Source organism: Cricetulus griseus, chromosome 4, assembly GCF_003668045.3.
Source record: "Cricetulus griseus strain 17A/GY chromosome 4, alternate assembly CriGri-PICRH-1.0, whole genome shotgun sequence".
Classification (NCBI taxonomy): Eukaryota; Metazoa; Chordata; class Mammalia; order Rodentia; family Cricetidae; genus Cricetulus; species Cricetulus griseus.
Window position 1 is genome coordinate 228,180,365 of NC_048597.1, and position 22,948 is coordinate 228,203,312.

General features: G+C 49.3%; 1 protein-coding gene across 8 annotated transcripts in view; it reads right to left on the reverse strand.

Moving 5' to 3' along the window:
• Ulk4 (unc-51 like kinase 4) overlaps positions 1-22,948 on the reverse strand; it is a 271,374-nt gene that overhangs the window by 158,454 nt on the left and 89,972 nt on the right. For 6 of the 8 annotated variants that reach the window (XM_027415417.2, XM_027415412.2, XM_027415413.2 and 3 more), the window contains one exon: positions 3,681-3,729. In XM_027415417.2, coding sequence (XP_027271218.1) covers positions 3,681-3,729 — 49 coding nt within the window. Of the gene's footprint in view, positions 1-3,680; positions 3,730-6,597; positions 7,044-20,427; positions 21,626-22,948 lie in introns of those variants that run through there. The other 2 variants (XM_027415419.2, XM_027415418.2) reach the window with 2 other exon arrangements.

Consider the following 22,948-nt stretch of genomic DNA (forward strand, 5'->3'; position numbering starts at 1 on the left):
CCTATAAAATAAGATCCTGGGCCAGCAAGATGGCTCACAGGGGGAAGGTGTCCGCTGCCAAGCCCAATGATCGAAGTTTGATCCCCAGAACCAAGGTGATGGAAGGATAAAACCAACGCCTGAAAGTGTGCGCTGAACTCCACACGCAGGCTGTGGCAGGTAGGTGATCATACACATACAACAAATACATATAAAAATCACAAATGATATCCAACAAGAAAGCTGACCGCAGAACGTCCTCTTGGATTCAGAGCATCACGCTAGCAGTGGTGCAGAGATAGACCGTCACTCCCCGTGACAAACAGGCTGGGATGGCAAGGTTTAAAGAGTGGTGTGACACTGACTCAGCGCTCACCGCGGCTCATCAAGAAGGTGCATCACGTCACACACCAGCAGGAATTTCCTGTTTCAATTTTAGACGTGGGCTGGACACCGCAGTGAGGTACCCTTTAGATTCATGGCTCTCTTAGTGCAGCCTTCAGACCTCGTCAGAGAAATTCCTTTGTGCAGTGGACAATGCTTAAAGCAGAAGCCACAACCGGTCAAAGTGCAGAGAGTTCGTATCTGCAGAGAGCTCAACCACAAATGAGATATTTCTATCACGGCCCTGCTCCCAAGCCGCAGAGTCCGCCATGGAGGAGGGGCTTAAAAGACTGAATGAGCCTGTGAGGGGGGCTTCAGAACATAACAGAGCCGTGTTGTGGTTGCCTGCACAAGATCAAGTCAGTCAGCACCCCAGACAGCACCCCAGTGTGAACAGGAAGGAGCTATGGGCAGTTGATGGCTGATGCAAGAGGCAGTAAGATTTTTAAGAAAGTAGGCTGGCCATGCCCAGTGGATGGCCCCACACCCATGAGCGCGCCTTTGTGCAATATAAACTGTGCCCAGTGGATTCTAAAAACAACAGCAACAAAAAGACCTGAAGTTGGGGGAGAGTGGCGATTGGGAGGTGAACATGGGGCAGTTAGGGGTGGATATGAGCAAAGCAAGTTGTGTCCATGTATGAAACTCAAGACAAAATATCCTGTGTTTTTAAATTAAGAGACATTTTGCTTTTCACGGCTCCCAGCTTAGCCCCAGAAGTCGTCTTGCACGTACATCAGCAGAGACTCTCACACAGCTCTTCTCACCAAGATCCCCTTGCACTGGAGAGTGGCGCTGAGGTGCCGAGAGACCCCGCACACAGTCCGCACCCATGTGAACCCTCCACCATGTTTGCTGACCGTGAAGCTGACTCACGCTGCCCTCCTGAAGTCCCTGGTGGCAGACTCTCGAGGGGGACATTTACATGGTTCCAGGTGTTGAGCAAGTAAGCTTTCCCACTTGGCTAAGGTTTCTCTCTGTGGTGTTTCATGTAGAATGAGGACTTCTGTCAGTCACTGAAGGGACCGAACTGCCCTCTGTAGTGATGATGTTTATGATTTACTAAAGCCACTGGAGATCAAAACAGCAAAGTAGCCACACTAGTTAGCCATAGAAGCCAGGCGGTGGTGGTGGTACACACCTTAATCCCAGGACTCAGGATTAAGAGGTAGATGGATCTCTGTAGTTCAAGGCCACACTGGCTATACAAAATTGATCCAGTCCTAAAGAAAGACCTCACACAAAGGTGTTCTCAGCACCTGGGATCACAAGCCTTTAATTCAAGCACTAGGGAGGTGGAGACAGAAGGATGGCTGGGTGGAGAAAGGCATAAAAGGAGGAGACAGGGATTCAGAGCCTTTGCATCTGAGGATTTGTGGGGACAGAACTGCCATTTCACCTGTGTAGAGGTAAGATCTACTGGCTTGGCTGCTTTGCTTTTCTAATCTTCAGCTTGAAGCTTGAACCCCAATACCCATCTCTGGGTCTTTCATTTGCCAACAGACAAATTTGTTACAACTGGGAAAGTTTGTGCCCAACTCAGCACTTTTCTGTGTCCACTGTCATCCAAAGCAAGGAATTCAAGTCTGTAACAAGTACAAGATGTACCCTCTGCCTCTGCGGAAGGAGTGGTGCCGACTGGTAACCTCAGACATGGATTCAAAGAAGGAACGTTCTGTCTTGTTCACAGTTCCAGAGGTTTCTGTCTCCAGGGAGCACCTGATAGAGAAGCCCCACCATGGTTGACAGGACACAGACTAAGGGCCAGAATGTGATTTAAAAAAAAAAAAAAAATCTCCACAGTTCCACTACCTTCCGATGGTCTTTCCAAGTTTTCAGCCATCAATGGATTAAACTGTCCATTGTGTCACAGCCCCTGTGACCTAACTGTCTCTGGAAGCAAACTCCCTCACAGACACACTGAGGCAGGTTTCACTACCCCAACCCAACCAAGCTGATGACCACGATTAGCCTTCACAAGAGACACGCAGAGGGCATGGCAACCCCTACAAATCCCACTCGGCTGCTCTACAACACACACCTTCCTGTCCTTTCCCCTCTCCCTTCTGATGCTGCCTCTAGACCCCTCCCCCTCCTAGCGCTCTGAGCAATCCCTCCCACCTTGTACACGGCATCACCATGCAGTTCTTGACGTGGTCCCCACCTATGGCTGATAACACGCCTACCCTCACCTCTACTCAAACCCAGTGCCAGTGCAAGCCATGTGAGACTCCTAGGAGGCAGGGCCTATCTGGGACCATCCCCAGCCCTCCCTCCCACTAGGGGGCACCACACCAGCATATGCTGTTTTGCTTGAACACCACAGACACCTTCAAGGAAACCCAAGTGGCCCCCTGACCAGAGTGTGGGTCTGAGGCTCAGAAGAGCGCTCGGGGAGGGGGGGGGTCGGATCTTTGGGTTTGCCTTTGCTCTTTCCACATAGCACATGGCTGGCTGGCATATCTGAAATGAATGAGGGAAGCCCATTGCTCACCATGAGCCATCACTGAGCTTTGCAGGTTTGGGTATTGGTAAAAAGAGAACCGTCCTTTGACTGGCGACATGCCTGTCCTCTTTCCAGCCCAATTCTCAAATCAGCGGGGCCTGAGATGGTGCTTCACAAACAATGCTGGGTTCCATTTCATTCTCCTCACACAGAACCACAGAGCCAAGATTTGATCTCATGGGTGGTGTTCACTTAAGGAACACGCCCTTTGTTGGGAAAAGGAAGCTAAGCTCTTCTGAGTTCTGAGGAAGACAACTGTGTGATGGTTGATCTGGAGCCAGAGAGTTTCACACTGAAAGCTTACACACCAGTGTGTCTGGAGTAGTGCCTCCTCCATAATCCAACCCCAGTCCAGGTAGTGTTCTATGATAGAAAGTGTGGAACATGCCTATAACCCAGCACTCAGGTGGCTGAGGCAGGAGGATCACAAGAGTGGAGCCATCCTGCTACAGAATAATACTCTAGTCACAGAAAGGAAGGGAGGGAGAGAGGGAAGAAGGAAGAATAGAAAAAGAAGGGAAAGAGAGAGGGAAGAAGGAAGAATAAAAAATACACATCGCTTAATTCAACAGAAATAAAAATGCAAACTACATTCTAAGGGTGAGCTAGAAACCACAACTACTCTTGCTTGCAGAGTGTGATATCTTGTGCAGGTCTGAGGGCAAAGGTCTGATGAGGTTAAGAACAAGACAGAGGACATACAGTCTGTGGGGACAGAGTTGGGGCTAGAGAGACAAACATACAATAAAGCCTGAAGCTTTGAAGCTTGAAATGCTCACTTGAATTCCAAAAGACACAGTTGCACTCTTACCAGAATTACTTCAAAAACGAGTGGGACCAGTTTGCTTTCTTCCACAAGCCTGTGGAGGAGGAAAAGGGGAGTGAGTACATGTGAGATAATATGCTTTTAAACTGCTACCCTAATAGGGTGGCATGAAGCCCCCATGTCTAACTGCCCAGACTCTGACGGAGAAAGAGCCTAAGTAAATACATGATGACTTTAACACACAGAAAGGCAGTAATTACACACAAGAAACACAAGACATCTTCATGATAATCATCAGCTCAGCCTTATTGCTATTTTAATGTGAAAAGTAATTAAAATTCACAATTATTATAAAGTCAACCAACCAAGGTAATGCCGGGTGAAATAATGTAACTGGTCCACACTGCACACAGAACCACTGGCATGTGATGCTGTCATTTTTTATCTCTGCCTCGTTAGCTGTCTTCTCGGCATAAATAAATTAATGCACAATGAATTTTAATGGTCTTTAATTTTTAAAAAATTGGACACCAATCACCCAATCTACTCTAGGCACTTTCTCTCATCAAATCTGATTATAAATTATCATCAGCTACAACAGAATAATTATTTCATGAGATTTCAGAGAAAGTTGCCAAATGAAACCAGAACTATCCTAGTCAGTCAGGGTTTATGAAGCTTGATAATCTGGGACTGGGGACACAGCTCAGCGATAGAAACTTCACCCCAGGGCTACAAAAGGTAATTTTAAGAAACAAAACAAAACAGTATTTCCACTTCTAAACACCCCTTTGGTCTGATGCAGAGCGGATGCTTCTCCAGTAACAGGCCAGACAGTAAATACTGGACATTGTGCAGTCTCTCAGTCTCTATAGCAACCATAGCTCGGTCAGAGTAACGTGAGAACAGCTGTGAGTGATGCTGAAATAGACAGGCTGTGTACCAATAAAACTTTATTCTCCAAATGGGCCACTCTGGGGCCACAGGCTATAGCTCTACTTTGGTTAATAACGATCATATTTAGCTGCTGGGGAGATGGCTCAGTGGTTAAGAGCATGTACTGCTCTTGCTGAATTTCCAAGTTCAGTTCCTAGCACCTACACTGGGAAGCTCACAACTTCAGGGGATCTAATGTTCTCTGTAGGAATCTACACACATACACACACACACACACACACACACACACACACACACACAGACACACACACACAGACAGACACACACACACACACACACTTTTTTAAAATATTAAAAATAAATCTCAAAAAATGTTCTTTTAAAATATTGTTAGAATCAATTCTGTGGGATAAGTCAAGCACAGCAGCTCTGTTGGAGATCTACACAGTCTGTGTCACAGACTGTGCCAGGCAGATAGAAACAGGGCTGCAGCATCTGGGCCCCCAGGAGTTTGCCTGTCTGCCATGATACACAGATACAAGAAAGTCTGTGGAACTAACAAGCAGGCATTGCAGAGAGAGTAACAGGAGAGCAGCTGTGAGTGAAGCTGAAATAGACAGGGCTCTCTGTGTCTGGCTAGGTGGCTGGCCCCTGGCGACCTCCTCTCCTGGTTCTTGCTCCTTTCTCCTCTCAGATTTCTCCTCCCATTCATACTCTCTGCCTGGCAACCCTGCCCATCCATCCTTTCCTGCCTTGCTATTGGCCATTCTGCTCTTTATTAGACCAAACAGGTGTTTCAGGAAGGCACAGTAACATAGTTTAGAGTTAAACAGATGCAACATAAAAGAATGTAACACATCTTTGTAACATTAAACAAATGTTCCACAACATAAACAAATGTAACATATCTTAAAATAATAGTCCACAACACACATGGAATCTAACAAGTCACACTCAGAGATGCAGAGAGCAGGGGCCAGGCCAACCAACCACCTCTGGTTAGATGTGGGGCCAACTTCACACAAGGAAAGTCTTGCCTGACGCTGTAAACCTGGTCAAAAGCACCTGGCTGGGGTGCTCATGGCCCTGGAAGGGGCCAGGCAGGCAGCACAATCAGACTCATGCATTATACAAAACCAGGAGAGATGTAAGGCGAGTGGAGGGTCCGAGAGATCCAGAGGTAGGAGGGGGAGCTGGAGTGGACAAGATCAAGCTACATCACACACGCAGTTACCATACAAAGAGAAAACCTCTGTAAAAACACTTTCTAAAGTTAGTCATTCACCCTTAAGTTGCCTCTATCAGGTACCATGGCAGCGATGAGAGGAGAAGCAAGGTGCATGAAGCAAAGGCCTGGAGCCATGATCCAACTCCACCCAGCAGGGACATGTCTTCCCCCAAGGGCCTCCGCCCTCCACGTCTCTATCTCAGACATCTGCCCTGCCACCCAGGCCAGTCCTCGCCTCTTGGATCTAGACAGGGTAGTGATTGCTGCTCTGACGTATGAGGTGGCGTGGGGGCTGATCATCTGCAATTTCTGCTGCTGTTCAGGATTTGTTTATGATGATAAACAACACTGTTATGGTATTTTAGGAAAACATGGAACTACTTCAAATGTGGTTGCATCAAGTGATCATTTTCCAAAGTTCACAGGCTCTGTGGGGGCCAGAAATCTGAACCACAAGGGCACAAGGGAAGCCCTGCCTTTGATCCCCAGTGACTGAGGATACAGCTGGGAAGACCAAAGATGGTTGCCTAGGAGAGCTGAGGGTATGGGAAGGGACCCCACTCACAAGTCTTGCACCTGAAGCCAGAATCAAGGTGCTCTAGTCTAGAAGCTGGGTGCGGAGAGACCATTTCTAACTTTCTCTCTGTTGGCAGAGGTCAACTCTCTGCAGGGGGACTCAGGTCCCCATATGCTTGCTAGTTACCAGCCAAAGACTCCCTGTAAGTTCCTACTGCAACGGGTTTAATTTAGAGTCAGAGCCTGGGCTCATACAGTTCCAATAAGCTAAGTTCAGCCACGCCTCCCCTACACCAATCAAAGAGATAATTAATAGTGAAAGACAGAAAAGGGTGATTTATTCAATGTGGCCACAATGAGATGAGCAAATAAAGGGGTCCAGAGGCCCCCAAGTCCATCTTCAGGGTCTGACCTGAGGCCTGGTTTAAATAGATGGCAATCGGTATGCAGAGCTAAGGAGTCCTGGCCAGGGTGTGGTCCTGCCCATCATCACTGTCTGGGCTCCGTCTCTCCTGCAAGGTGGTCTGGCAAGGTGCAGAACTGTGTATCATCTCTTGCTGGAGGCAAGTTCAAGTCTCTCCTCTGGCTGGCATCCGGGCTTCAGCTTTTCCCTCCTCCACCCCCCCCACCCCACCCCCGGATCTCTGGAGAGGTGTTGTACCTGGGCTCCACTGTCTTCAAAGTCTGGCAGCACAAATGTCTCCATAGAGATATCTTCCAAGAGTTACCCCAGTCCTGAGGAAGTGGTTCCCCTTCCATCTTCCAAGCTGGTAAAGGGTGCATTCACGTGAGTCCAGTCCTTTGCAAACTTCAAATCTCACTGACCTGAACCTGACCCTAAACTCTAGACCAGATTTGAGGGACTGTGACCTTCTTTATATTTTAAGGTCATTTAATTAGGGGTCTTAATTACAGCTGCAGCAACCCTATACAATAGCATTAAATTACTGTGTAAATGAAAACCTGGACAAGGGGCGTCTTCCAGAGACTGGGAAGCTCCAGGCCTGTCCTGGAGAGCTGTGGATCTCACACCTCAGCTTGCCCCACCTCAGCTCCATCACACCCCTGCCTCCTCTTAAAAGAACAATTCTAAATTCCTTCCCTGGAGAAGCTGCTTCTAAGCCTACCTTTGAGCACCCCAAGCTGGGGGGGAGGGGGGTACCCTGAGCTGGAGGCTCACACCGAGCTGGAGGAGCAACCTGATCTGGAGGAGCACCCCAAGATAGAAGCTCACACCCAGAATTGGAGGCTCACACCCTGAGCTAAAGGTGCACACCCTGAGCTGGAGGCTCACACCCAGCTAGAGACGTGCTTTGCTTAACATTCCAATAGCATCAGTTAGGAGTTTTAGATTTTATATTTATTCTGACTGAAGGAGTAGTAGACTATAAACAAAGCTTTTTTGTTTACATAATTTACCAGTCTAGTGGGCCAGTGACAGTCATTTTAAATTAAAAATCTCCACCATCAAGCCGCATTTCAAATGATTTCTTCAGTGAGTCAGCTTCAAAAAGAAATGGCTCCTTAACGTTAAGTTACAGGGCGATATGTCATCTACCCTGAAAGCAATAATATTTGCGGCTTTTCTCCTTCAAACATCTGCCCTTCCTTGACATGCTTCTTAATTTACTTGCCGAGGATTGCAGGATTCTCACCGTGTGTGTGTGTGTGTGTGTGTGTGTGTGTGTGTGTGTGTGTGTGTAAAATACATTTCACATACATACACAATGTCAGGGTTGAGGTTGCCACAGTTTTAAATTTATCTTACAGAGACCCAAAGAACTCTGACGAAGCAGGACAGTTCTTCCCAGAGGAAGTTCACACCCCAGTGGACACAAACACACAGCTGAAGGCCCGACCCTCTGAGAAAACCTTAGAACTCAGTTACAGTACCAACCTGCACTGGAATATACGTTCCACACAGAAATCTCCCACTGTCAAGATGGTGGAAAGAATAACAATTTTCACAAGGCAAAGTTTTGTCAGGTTAAAAGTGTCTCCCAGTCGGAAGGACACTTGAGGAGAAATAGGAATTCTGTTACGCTAACAGAATGGGATGACCCACGTCTGCTGAGTGAGTTGAGGCTGTCTCCTCATAGCATACACTGAAGGGAAGAGGGAAGATATAGTCAAGATGGCTTCCACAGTCCCGTGACCCCTGGACACCAGATGCCATGATACACCTTCGGTCTCTTGGTGAACTGTCCCCGCACATGTCATTAGCTGAGGGCCCTGGCTCGCCTGTTATGCATCCTGCTGCACTGTGCTCTGTCTTCGTCCAATGCGACACTTCACGAGCTCCACGCTTATCCTCTTTGTGGACTGAGCTCTGCAGCAGGCAACCTTCCCTAATGACTGTGACTCCGTTACAGTCTCTGCAACAGGGACTATGGTCCCAGGAAACACAGGCATGGTCACCCATGCCCCAGGGTAAGGAGGCATGGAACAGAAACACAGCATCAGCAAGATGAAGGATCAGCAGGGGCGAGGACCAGGGCTGAGTCCCCAAGCTGTACATACTGCTGGCAATTTCCCCTCGCCTCTAGATACGGACCCAGCAACAACAAACGAGTGACTGTAACTGAGGTAATGAACGTTTCCCCAACATGTTTTCAGTTTAACAAGCTAGTCATCTCCTTATGAAATGTTTGGAGCTTGGGGTTTGGAATCCACTTGCACTTGTGGTCAGGCTAAGTTTCTACCCTTTCTCGATATTCACTCAACAAACATGGATACAGTGCCCCCCACGTACTGTGCACAAGGATATGTGACAGACGCATTGACTGTCACAAGTGCTACCTCGGGTCGATACAGTCAGGGGTCTACAGAAGGGAGACTCTACTACTCAAAGGACAGGGTGGGGATTTTGGAGAAGATGGCAGCAGTGGAAGGCACTGAGTCCTTTGCCCTCCAGAGAAGAAATTTAGACACAAACAAGAATGTTAAACAGTGGTTGGGCTGATGTGTGAACCCCAGAAGTGTAGGTCAGCATCCCCTATCCCAAGACAGGAATTACAGGGGGACCAAAGGGGGACAGGCCACCCACAGGGTACAGGAAACAGAAGGAGGAAAAGAAGGCAGATCACATCAGTGTGACAGGGGTGAAGAAAAACAAGACAAAAGCAAAAGGCAGCTCACAGAGAGTGGTGGGAGATGCAGGAGGCCTGGAGGTCCTTGTGCTATAGATCAGCACTAGGGGAACCTGGGATACTCACACACAGTTGTTCCTTCAAAGAGAGGCAGGTAAAATATACACTTATGCAGCTGGAGAGATGGCTCAGGGGTTAAGAGCCTGCCCTGCCTGGCAGAGGACCCAGGTTTGGTTCCCAGCATCTCCATCAGTTGGCTCCCAACTGCCTGTAACTCCAGCTCCAAAGGAATCAGTGTCGTCCTCGGTGGGCACCTCGCTCACACTGTGAATATAACCTCATGAAGCACGTGCACTCACACACACAAGTTTTTAAAAATAGGATGTTTTGTTTAACACCCAAGCTTACTAGTTGAGATGAGGAGAAGAAAGATGATACAGCCATAGGCCGGGCTGAGGGATGAGCCAGAAAGGTCCCAAGACACCCAGATAGCCAGCTTGACCACCTTGGCTCAGAGCAGACAATGGCCAGACCCTTTACCAGCAGCCTGTACTTTCACAGGGGCTGAAAACTGTTGTTAGTTTTTTAAAGGACTGAAGGAAATCAAAAGATGTATTTTTTTAATACATGAAATTAAATTTTCAGTTTCCATGCATGAACACTGCAGTGAAACCCAGCCTGCTGTGCGGGAGCTCAGTACTGTAGATCTGGGGGGGGGGGGGGGTGGGAGGTGTGGGTGGGCAGAGAACACAGACATAGCCTGAGACAGTGACCAGCAGCTGAGGCCTGAAGGTGGGAAGATTAGGAAAACTGCTGTTACTCATAACTCTGCACTTTCACATTGATGATTAGGGCTCTAGTGTGAATGATAGAAAAAGAAAAACAGTTTGGGAGGAAAATGTTCCCTCAGCAAACTGTGCTGACTCTCAGGACTGGGACACAGCCCAGGAGCAGCACTTTCCTAGCATGTCAGGGTCCAGGGTTCAGTCACCAGGGCTACAAGGAGAGAAGGAAATTGCTAAAATCAAAGCAAGGTTCCACAGTGAGAGGCAAGCTGGGATGCATTAACAACGCCCCATCATCTGCGGGAGAGGTAGAGGAAGGAGCCATGAGCACAACACAGATGGGGCTCTTGGTTTGTCTGAGCAGTGGTCCCCACACTGACCACCCCCAGAGCATGGCAGCACAGCTGCTCGCTAGCACTCCTGTGATGGGTGCCTCCCCTTCAGTCTCACAGACACATGGGAGTACGAGGAATTGCCAACACTGGGCTGCAACAGCTGAAGTTGGGGTTCACAGAGGCTGACACTGGCACTAAGGTAATTAAGAAGGAGATGAGTCAGCCAAGAGGACTGAAGGCCGAACTCAGGGCACATCTGGGCTTACACGGGAGCTGGCTGACAAGTGGGTGGGAAGCTTATTAGCAGGAGAAAAGGCAACAGTGGGGGCAGACCAGCAGGGTCACAGAGAATCCCGGAGACAGTGGGGACAGACCAGCACAGTCACAGAGAATCCCAGAGACTGTGGGGACAGACCAGCAGGGTCACAGAGAATCCCAGAGACAGAAGGGACAGACCAGCACAGTCACAGAGAATCCCAGAGACAGTGGGGGTGGACCAGCACAGTCACAGAGAATCCCAGTGACTGTGGGGACAGACCAGCAGGGTCACAGAGAATACCAGAGATAGTGGGGACGGACCAGCGGGGTCACAGAGAATCCCAGAGACTGGGGACAGACCAGCACAGTCATGAGAATCCCAGAAACCATAGGGACAGACCAGCAGGGTCACAGAGAATCCCAGAGACTGGGGACAGACCAGCACAGTCATGAGAATCCCAGAGACCATGGGGACAGACCAGCACAGTCACAGAGAATCCCAGAGACTGGGGACAGACCAGCACAGTCACAGAGAATCCCAGAGACTGGGGACAGACCAGAACAGTCACAGAGAATTCCAGAGACAGTGGGGACAGACCAGCACAGTCACAGAGAATCCCAGAGACTGGGGACAGCCCAGCACAGTCATGAGAATGCCAGAGACAGTGGGGGTAGACCAGCACAGTCACAGAGAATTCCAGAGACAGAAGGGACAGACCAGCACAGTCACAGAGAATCCCAGAGACTGGAGACAGACCAGCACAGTCATGAGAATCCCAGAGACAGTGGGGACAGACCAGCACAGTCACAGAGAATCCCAGAGACAGTGGGGACAGACCAGCACAGTCACAGAGAATCCCAGAGACTGGAGACAGACCAGCACAGTCATGAGAATCCCAGAGACAGTGGGGACAGACCAGCACAGTCACAGAGAATCCCAGAGACAGTGGGGACAGACCAGCACAGTCACAGAGAATCCCAGAGACAGTGGGGATAGACCAGCAGGGTCACAGAGAATCCCAGAGACAGTGGGGACAGACCAGCAGGGTCACAGAGAATCCCAGAGACAGTGGGGACAGACCAGCACAGTCACAGAGAATCCCAGAGACAGTGGGGACAGACCAGCAGGGTCACAGAGAATCCCAGAGACAGTGGGGACAGACCAGCACAGTCACAGAGAATCCCAGAGACAGTGGGGACAGACCAACAGGGTCACAGAGAATCCCAGAGACAGTGGGGACAGACCAGCACAGTCACAGAGAATCCCAGGAGACTGAGGATAGACCAGCACAGTCATGAGAATCCCAGAGACAGTGGGGGTGGACCAGCACAGTCACAGAGAATCCCAGAGACTGTGGGGACAGACCAGCAGGGTCACAGAGAATCCCAGAGATAGTGGGGACGGACCAGCAGGGTCACAGAGAATCCCAGAGACTGGGGACAGACCAGCACAGTCATGAGAATCCCAGAGACAGTGGGGACAGACCAGCAGGGTCACAGAGAATCCCAGAGACAGTGGGGACAGACCAGCAGGGTCACAGAGAATCCCAGAGACAGTGGGGACAGACCAGCAGGGTCACAGAGAATCCCAGAGACTGAGGATAGACCAGCAGGGTCACAGAGAATCCCAGAGACAGTGGGGACAGACCAGCAGGGTCACAGAGAATCCCAGAGACAGTGGGGACAGACCAGCAGGGTCACAGAGAATCCCAGAGACAGTGGGGACAGACCAGCAGGGTCACAGAGAATCCCAGAGACAGTGGGGACAGACCAGCACAGTCACAGAGAATCCCAGAGACAGTGGGGACAGACCAGCACAGTCACAGAGAATCCCAGAGACAGTGGGGACAGACCAACAGGGTCACAGAGAATCCCAGAGACAGTGGGGACAGACCAGCACAGTCACAGAGAATCCCAGGAGACTGAGGATAGACCAGCACAGTCATGAGAATCCCAGAGACAGTGGGGGTGGACCAGCACAGTCACAGAGAATCCCAGAGACTGTGGGGACAGACCAGCAGGGTCACAGAGAATCCCAGAGATAGTGGGGACGGACCAGCAGGGTCACAGAGAATCCCAGAGACTGGGGACAGACCAGCACAGTCATGAGAATCCCAGAGACAGTGGGGACAGACCAGCACAGTCACAGAGAATCCCAGAGACAGTGGGGACAGACCAACAGGGTCACAGAGAATCCCAGAGACAGTGGGGACAGACCAGCACAGTCACAGAGAATCCCAGGAGACTGAGGATAGACCAGCACAGTCATGAGAATCCCAGAGACAGTGGGGGATAGACCAGCAGGGTCACAGAGAATCCCAGAGACTGTGGGGACAGACCAGCAGGGTCACAGAGAATCCCAGAGATAGTGGGGACGGACCAGCAGGGTCACAGAGAATCCCAGAGACTGGGGACAGACCAGCACAGTCATGAGAATGCCAGAGACAGTGGGGGTAGACCAGCACAGTCACAGAGAATTCCAGAGACAGAAGGGACAGACCAGCACAGTCACAGAGAATCCCAGAGACTGGAGACAGACCAGCACAGTCATGAGAATCCCAGAGACAGTGGGGACAGACCAGCACAGTCACAGAGAATCCCAGAGACAGTGGGGACAGACCAGCACAGTCACAGAGAATCCCAGAGACTGGAGACAGACCAGCACAGTCATGAGAATCCCAGAGACAGTGGGGACAGACCAGCACAGTCACAGAGAATCCCAGAGACAGTGGGGACAGACCAGCACAGTCACAGAGAATCCCAGAGACAGTGGGGATAGACCAGCAGGGTCACAGAGAATCCCAGAGACAGTGGGGACAGACCAGCAGGGTCACAGAGAATCCCAGAGACAGTGGGGACAGACCAGCACAGTCACAGAGAATCCCAGAGACAGTGGGGACAGACCAGCAGGGTCACAGAGAATCCCAGAGACAGTGGGGACAGACCAGCACAGTCACAGAGAATCCCAGAGACAGTGGGGACAGACCAACAGGGTCACAGAGAATCCCAGAGACAGTGGGGACAGACCAGCACAGTCACAGAGAATCCCAGGAGACTGAGGATAGACCAGCACAGTCATGAGAATCCCAGAGACAGTGGGGGTGGACCAGCACAGTCACAGAGAATCCCAGAGACTGTGGGGACAGACCAGCAGGGTCACAGAGAATCCCAGAGATAGTGGGGACGGACCAGCAGGGTCACAGAGAATCCCAGAGACTGGGGACAGACCAGCACAGTCATGAGAATCCCAGAGACAGTGGGGACAGACCAGCAGGGTCACAGAGAATCCCAGAGACAGTGGGGACAGACCAGCAGGGTCACAGAGAATCCCAGAGACAGTGGGGACAGACCAGCAGGGTCACAGAGAATCCCAGAGACTGAGGATAGACCAGCAGGGTCACAGAGAATCCCAGAGACAGTGGGGACAGACCAGCAGGGTCACAGAGAATCCCAGAGACAGTGGGGACAGACCAGCAGGGTCACAGAGAATCCCAGAGACAGTGGGGACAGACCAGCAGGGTCACAGAGAATCCCAGAGACAGTGGGGACAGACCAGCACAGTCACAGAGAATCCCAGAGATAGTGGGGATGGACCAGCAGGGTCACAGAGAATCCCAGAGACTGGGGACAGACCAGCACAGTCATGAGAATCCCAGAGACAGTGGGGACAGACCAGCAGGGTCACAGAGAATCCCAGAGACAGTGGGGACAGACCAGCAGGGTCACAGAGAATCCCAGAGACAGTGGGGACAGACCAGCACAGTCACAGAGAATCCCAGAGACAGTGGGGACAGACCAGCACAGTCACAGAGAATCCCAGAGACAGTGGGGACAGACCAGCATGGTCATGGAGAATCCCACACCCTGCACATCCAGTCACCTTCAGATTCCAATCAAAGATGCTTTCACTGCACTGGATGATTTCATACCTGGAGTTCACTGTCAGCGATTGTCTACAACGAACTCTTTTTAAAGCGTTGACAACTGAGCCCACAGCTAGCTATAGCCCACTAAGCTATAGCTGCAGCCCTTGTCTACAATGAATGCTTAGGTGGTTTCCTTGTAAACCACACACCAAATGCATCATCCACTTCTGGCCCAGAGTAACTGCTCAGTGTTCACGTGACCTTGAACTCCTGTCTCTGCTGAAAGAACAGTGAGAGAGTTTCCCATCCATGGTGAAGCCACACTGCTGGCCAGGCCGGTTCCCAGGGCAGGGAATCTGCAGCGAGTATAGCATAGGTCGATTCTAAATGGCACTCACAGCTTCCGTGGGCCACAGGACCAGAGCTCAGAGGGGAGAACCTGTCATCTACCTACTCAGGCACTTCTTGTCTCTGCTCTTACTCTTTCTCACCAAAATCTAAATCTCATGCTGGAACGCTGAAGGCAAATGTGAGGACATGTTGGGGGCCAAATCTCAGGGCTTGGCATGAGATCCTAGGCCATGCTTGGCCGGCCACATAGTTAACCTTCACATAGCAGCTCCTTAGAACCTCAGCTCAAGAAAAGAAACAGCTTGACCCAGTCCTCCACCCACAGGCTCAGTCACCTAGGCAACCCTCCCTGGACCTATTACTCATGAACTCTTTACCCTGCCAAACATCCTCTTTGTGGCTTCCTAATATCCTGCCTACACTAACACCTGGCGCACAAACAACCCATTCTACCCCTCCCCATATCCTTCTCTGCCGACTATATAAGCTAGCCTGAGGAAAATAAAGTTTGCCACTTGATCAGAATCCTGTCTTGTGGTTGTTCCTTCTGCGTCTCTTGTCCCCATTCCCTAGCCCTGACTCTCTTGTCCCAGGTTGACGTCCTGCAGGTCAGGACAGAGATACTCATCCCTTTATCTGTTCTCTCTCTCCACCACGGATTACATCTCCTCTATCACTATCACGTGTGTGTGTGTGTGTGTGTGTGTGTGTGTGTGTGTGGTGTGTGTGTGTGTGTGTGTGTGTGCATGTACATGCACACATACAGGTGCCACGTCTGCATGAGGTCAGATGGCAATACCTACAAGATGGTTCTCTGGCTCCATCCCTTTTCCCGCCCATGTCTGGCATGATACATCTTAACGGAAACTTAGGTGAGGTTTGTTTTGCTTCTAACCTGGGTCTATTCCTGGCTTTGGGAGTGGATGTGAAAAAAGAAAAAAGCTTCGTGAGCCTACAAGGTACCTTTCTCTATGAAGAGGGCTGACCTCAGATGTGACAAAATTAACAAAACTAAAATATATTTGTGCATCTCTTATTACTGTAAATAATTTCAAAATCTTTGCTACTTAAGACTGAAGACAAAATTAAGTGTGTGTAGCACACGCAGGCTGGCAGTTATTAGGAAACATTAGAAGGACAGCCCGTGACCTAATCATGGTCACAAGGCAGCCTGTGGGCCATCTGTCACCATAACACACCAAACAGCACAAGGCCCAATCCTATTAAGACACAGTCTGACCTGACATCCTGCACAACCATGAGGTAAATCCTTACAAACAAACGCCGAGCTCCACCACCAAAGGCTACTAATGCCTGGAGCTGACATGCCCCGCGTCCCTGTCACATGGCTGCCTGACGTCTCCACACATGTATTTGAAAGGTGACCCTCCTTGCTCTGTCACTGAAAACTTATTGATACGGTTACCATGTTGGAACTTGGCCTTCGGGATTATCTAACTCTAGGTTCTGGCTCCAGAATAAACAATCTATCACCCAAGGCCAGCCTGGGCTACATAGGGAGCCCTCATCTCAGAGGCACTAAGGCCTCTTGGGAACTCTACCCCGACACTGCCACCCTTTCCTGTCACTAGAAGCTGCTGTCAGATGCCAAACAGTGAGTCAAAGACTGAACCAGCCACAGACGGAGGTCAGCAGGGGCTTCCTGTGAATCTGCTACCCTCCTGCCTCAGCCCCCAACCCCACCCCACCCAGGGCCACAGCCACACAGCACTGAGAGCGGCAGGGCGCAGGGTTGAGTGTTTTCCTGAAGGGCACAGACGCTGATTCCTGGGGCTACATTCACGGGATCCTAGAGTCTCATTTCTCTAAAAAGCATCTTTATGAATCTTGTCATAAAACAAAGAGCCGTTACATTTTGAACAAACTGAGATGATGTTTCTTCTTAGATACAGAACATAAATGACCTCACCATGATTCTGGAAAAAGGTCAATTCTGCTGCAAAACACTTGGATTAAAATGCACCTTCTCTGCCGAGATGGTGACTGAGAGCTAATGGGCTGGCAAGGCAAACAGGCTACAGGAGCATTGCTCTCTCAGAGGGATGGTTTACTGCAACCCGACATAAATTTAAGCAGCGAAAGGACAGGACCCTGGGGAGTCTGCTCATCCCTCATTCCGACAGTCAGAAAGAGCTACTGTGGAAACAGTTTACCTTTGTTATGAACTCAATTGTACGTGAGATTTACCAGGGCAACAGTGCTAATAAAATAAAATAAAATCCCCATCGCTCATGTCTTAGTCCACTTTATGTTGCTATAACAGAACACCCATGACATGACCGGGTGATTACTAAAGGACAGAGTTACTTAGGCTTACAGTGTGAGAGACTAGGAAGCCCAGAGTGGGAGGCCATGGCTGGTGAGGGCCAAGGTTCTAGGCCCTAGAATATGGCAGAAATCGGAATGGACAAGGGCTTACACAGATGACAGAAAAGGGGGCCACTGTCCCACAATAACTCATCCCACAACGATAAGTCTCTAAGACCCATCGCCCTGAGGTCGCTCCTCCCACAGGCTGCACTGGGCAGTCCCCGTCCATCCAGCTTTGAGAACACTCAATCCACAGCAAATTAGAACATGGATTTGATCATTTTCTAGTCACTGTTCTGTTGCTGTGAAGAGACACCATGGCCAAGAAAACTCTTGAAAAAGAAAACATTTAATTGGGGGCCTGCACACAACTTTAGGTGTGAGTCCATATCATCATGATGAGAAGCAAACAGACCTGGTGCTGCAGCAGTAGCTGAGAGCTTTACAACCTTTTGAAATCTCAGAGCCCCCAGGGACACACCTCCTAGTCCTTCCCAAACAGTTCCACTAACTGTAGATGGAGCATTTAAACATACAAGCCTTGGGGGGGGGGGGGACACACACTCTCATTCAAACTACCACAATCACATTTTCATTTCTGTTTTCAAGTGGGGAAAGTAAATCCTCAATGGTACTTATGCTAAGCTTTTAGGGTTGCTTTACCCACTAAAAATTCCATAAAATTTAAGAAAAAAAAACCAAAAAACAAAAAAACAACAACAACAAAAAAAAAACGATGTTAGGAGGATCAAGATAGTTTAGCAGGCAATGGTATTTGCAGCCAAGCCTGAGGACCTGAGTTCAATCCCTGGGACCCACACAGTGGAAGGAGAGCCAACCTCCCTCAAGTTGTCCTCTCATACCCATGTGTGCCACACACGTGTACATATGGAAATGAAAATATAGTTTAAAAATGTTTAAGATAATGCTTCATGTGACACGGGGTATTTTGGTTCTCAGTGCGGACAAGATAGATGCTCCCATGAGAACTGAGAGTTATGGTCCGATCAGTGTGTTGATTACAAATGGCTCCTGGTTATTATTTCACAAGAATCACATCTTCACAGAACATTTAAAGACTGCTTTTCGTGACACGCATCTACACAAACCCATGGCCACCAAGTCACTCGGAACAGAATGAGACTGCAGACGATTGCCAGAATTAGGGCTGACAGCCCTCAGCACGAGGCCCAAACAGAAACAGAAGATTGGTTAACATGCCATTCGGACACGAAGAAAGTGAACGTGGAGACAACAGATCAAGACATGACCAACCACCATTCTGCAATTATGCTGGCAAGCAACGCCACTCACTTTTCATACAAGAGTGACAGCTACGTAAAAGCACGCCCCTCGTGTTCACCCGACAGCTTGTCGGCTGGGAACAGCAGGGGCTAAGGAGTCCGACTAGAGACACACCAGGGAACCGGCAGCTCAGACCCTTTGATGAAACGGTGCCTTCTGTAGCTATCTGCCCACGAGAGACAATCAGCCCATGTTAACCACATCTCCAAGTCTACAATATAAACACTCTCTCCAGAATGGGGTCTGTTAGATGCAGATGGGAGATCCAGAACTGCAGTGCTGTTCATTCTGTCCAGAGGTGCACACAGGAATATCACAAGTTCAAGGTTAGCCATCGATGCATAGCAAGTTCAAGGACAACCTAGACTACATGAGAGTCAAAAAAAAAAAATCTGCAAAACACTCTACTCAAAGTGTATTTTTAACTAAGTTCTGGAAATAAAAACAAAACACGAAGTCTAGCTGCAAGCTTCCCTCAGAGTGGCTGGATGCACATTTGTAAACTGCACACGGGTTCTCGGCAAGGGGGAGACAGGAAGACATCGTGTTGATCACTCTGTACAGGTCTGAGCACTTCCCTGGCATGCTTTGATCCCAGCATCTGGTGGTGGTTTGGGGGAAGGGGAGGTTCTAGGCACATAGCACATGCCTGCAGTCTCAGAGATTGAGGCAGGAGGAGTGCCACAAATCTAAAGCCAGGCTGGGCTACATAGTGAGAACATCTCTCAAGAAGAATGAATGAATGAATAGTCAGCAAATCAATGAATGAGTGAAGTAGATTACTTACTTCATTTAATAAAATGATTCAGCTATTTTTGTGTATTAGTATTTTAAATGTGCCTTGCCCCTTTAAGGCTATTGTATACTGTCGTATATCATGGCTGTGTCATAATTTAATTTTGTACTTATATATAGTCCGGCGAGTTATATAAAATCTTCCCATTTTAAAAATCACTTGCCTCGGGAGAAACCTGTGAACTTTAATTTTTGCCTAAGGAACATTCTTAGACAAAGACTGAAGGGGATGTGACTTTGTTTATTTACATGAGTGTTTTGCCTGCCTGTGTGCCTGTGTATCGTGTGCATGCAGTTCCCACAGAGGCCAGAAGATGGCACCATTCCCCCGGAACTGAAATTACAGACGGTTATGAGCTGCTGTTATGTGGGTGCTGGGACCTGAACCCAGCTCCTCTAGAGAGGCAGCCAGTGTTTTTAACCACCGAGCCATCTCTCCAGCCCATAACTATTGCGCTGACTGGCTGGTTTGTGTCAACTTGACACAAGCTAGAGTCAAAGAGGAAGGAGCCTCAACTGAAAAAATGCCTCCATAAGATGCAGCTGTAGGGCATTTTCTTAATTAGTGATTGGCAGGGGAGGGCCCAGCTCATGGTGGGTGGCGGTGTCATCCCTGGGCAGGTGATCCTGGGTTCTGTAAGAAAGCAGCTGAGCAAGCCGTGGAGAGCAAGCCAGCAAGCAGCTCCCTCCAGGGCCTCTGCATCCGCTCCTGCTCCAGGTTCCCGCCCTGCTTGAGTCCCTGCCCTGACTTCCTCTAGTAATAAACAGTGATGTGGAAGTGTAAATAAACCCTTCCTCCCTAACTTGCTTTCGGTTGTGCAGTGCTCAACTTTTTTTCTTCTTTTGGAATTCACTATATAGACTAGGCTGCCCTGGAACTCACAAAGATCCACCGGCTTCTGCCTCCAGAATGCTGGGGTTAATGATGACCACCATACCTAGCCTACAATGTAGCTCTTTTATTTTAATTTGACACAGAGAATGAAAAACTGAGAAAATTCAATATTATGAGTAGTTGGGTGAATGCTGAATAAAATGAAATCCAATTTTCACATATTAGTTTAATTTAGCCAAGGCATCACCACCAGCACAAATACACACTGGATGCAAAGAGCACCAGATATTTTTTTTAAAAATCAATTTTCAAGATAACAAGAAAAGATAGTCTAAATTTTTAAAGATCGACCACCACAACACAAAGCTCCAACACTTCAGAACACACACATCTCCCAGAGGATACGTATATGAGCTGTCCGGGTGGTCACATGCCAAAATTCCAACCCCTGCACTGGGAGGGCGGAGTCAGACACACGGTGGGGGGGGGTGAACCCACTGGCTTTACTTCTAACAGTAGTAGAAGACAGAGATAATGTATTCTAATATTTACTTGTCCAGATCAAAACAAAACACGTCTAAAAATCAGTCCACTGACTCCTGTTCTTAAAGTGCTTAGGGGAAAAAAAGTACAGTGAGTTCATTTCTAGGCCTCGATGTAATCATTTTCAAAATGAGACGGCTCTGTGGAGGCTCATTGTGTCCCTACTTCTCGAGGGCTCAGAGGCTCATCCTGACAGAGGAAATGCCACACAATTGCAAGAGTGTGCAATCGTTAGGAAAGAAGGAGAGCGCACAGGGAGTCGAGAGTCTCAGGTCAGCCTGCGGTGGGGAAATAAGGGAATAAGGGCAGTGTGCAGCTCAGCCACAGAGCGCTTCCCTGGCACTTGTCTGGCAAGCCTCGATCCCAGCACAGAAAACAGCAAACAAGATGGGCCAAGGCCAACGACCTGAAAAGACGACAGCAGCACAATCGTGCCCTCCCTCCTCCCGTTGTGGATAAACACCATGGCAAAGCAAGTGGAGGAGGCAAGGCTGTGTTTCATCCTACAGGTTACACTCCATCAGGGAGGGGAGCCAGGGCAGGAACTCAGGCAGGAGCTTGGAGCAGAAACCACAGTGGAATGTCGCACACTGGCTTGCTTAGCTAACTTTCTTACACAGCACAGGCCGCCTGCTGGGAACAGCACTGCTCACAGTGGGCTGAGACCTTCTCCATCAATTAGCAATCAGGAAATGCCCGACAGCTACACCTGCAGCTCATGTGGTGGAGACCAGTGCTCATTTGAGGGTCGCCCTTCCCAGGAGACTCCAGGGTGAGAGCATGTCTACAGATGAAGCTGACTTTGAAAGTCCTCAAGGTGGCAACACCAGGCTTGAATCTCCACTCGACTCCGTGGCTGTTGGAAGAAACCTCAGAATGAAAGTCCTTAGGAAGAGAGGATGAAGCACGCAGACTAAGGGGTCTAAAATGGACCAAGGAAAGGAGTGTAGGCTTGGTGGACCCTGAGTTGTCATGCCAGGGTACAGTGAGCAGCACAAGTCCCTAAGAAAGTGAGGCTTGCCTGCATTGTCTGTGGAGCTCCTAACAGGACAAAGCTTTCCACTGCTCAAAGTCGCATTGGCTAAGCCCGGTGGAACCAAAAAAAACGCCAACACATCCAACCAAGATGTAATGGCCGTTCGCTGCAGAAAAGGGCACCCTGACGTTTAAAACCGTGTAGTCTGGATATGGTGGCACATGCCTGCAGGCAGGATCCATGCCAGTTTGGTGTCAGCCTGGGGGACACGATGAGTTAGAGGCCAGCCTCCACTATGGAGTGAGACCTTGTCTCAAAAAAGAAAAAAAAAAAAAAAAAACCACCATGCACACACACACACACACACACACACACACACACACACACACACACCAAAAACAAAACGCTGTTGTGTACTGAGTTTCGTGTTTTACTTGAAGAGAGATTTTTAATCATTTGGGTTGTGTGCGTACGTAAAAGATGTGTGTGTGTGTGTGTGTGTGTGTGTGTGTGTGTGTGTGTGTGTGAGCCAGTGTGCTCCTACCACACAGTTAACACATGTACCACGTCACACGTGTCCCTCAGAACACAACCTCAGCTTGTCCCAACCTCTGTTGCCTTGCTTTGAAGCAGTGTCTCTTGGCTGTTTTTCCCTGTGTACACTGGCCTAGGTGGCCTGCTGGCTTCCAGGATTTTCCTGGCTCTGGGAGTGCTGGGACTACAGACACTCATCTGTGAACTGAGTGATGGGGGAGGTCCTTCTGTGTGTGTTTATCTTATTGGACGTTGAATAAAGCACTGTTGGCCAATAGGGGAGCAAGACAGGTGGGACTAGGGGTTGAGGAGGATTCTGGGAAATGTAGGAAAGAGAAGTCTGGTGATCCAGGCAGGCGGAGACACAGCAGGCAGATTCGGAATTTAAGCCAGGACAAGCAGGAAGTTGCTCTCTTGCTCTTCCTCTTCCTCCTGCTCCCTTCTCAATGGAGCTGCCATGTGATCCCAAGAAGAGGGCGCCAGCAGAAGGCATCCTCGATAAGTCTTATAAAATATATAGATTTATGATAATTAAGACTGAGCTAACAGATGAGAATCCTAGTCAATTGGCCAGCAGCATTTGTAAAATAATGTAAGTCTCTGTGTGTTATTTGGGGACCTAACACGGCAGGCGGAACTCAGGGCTTGGTGGAAAACGCCCACGTGGCA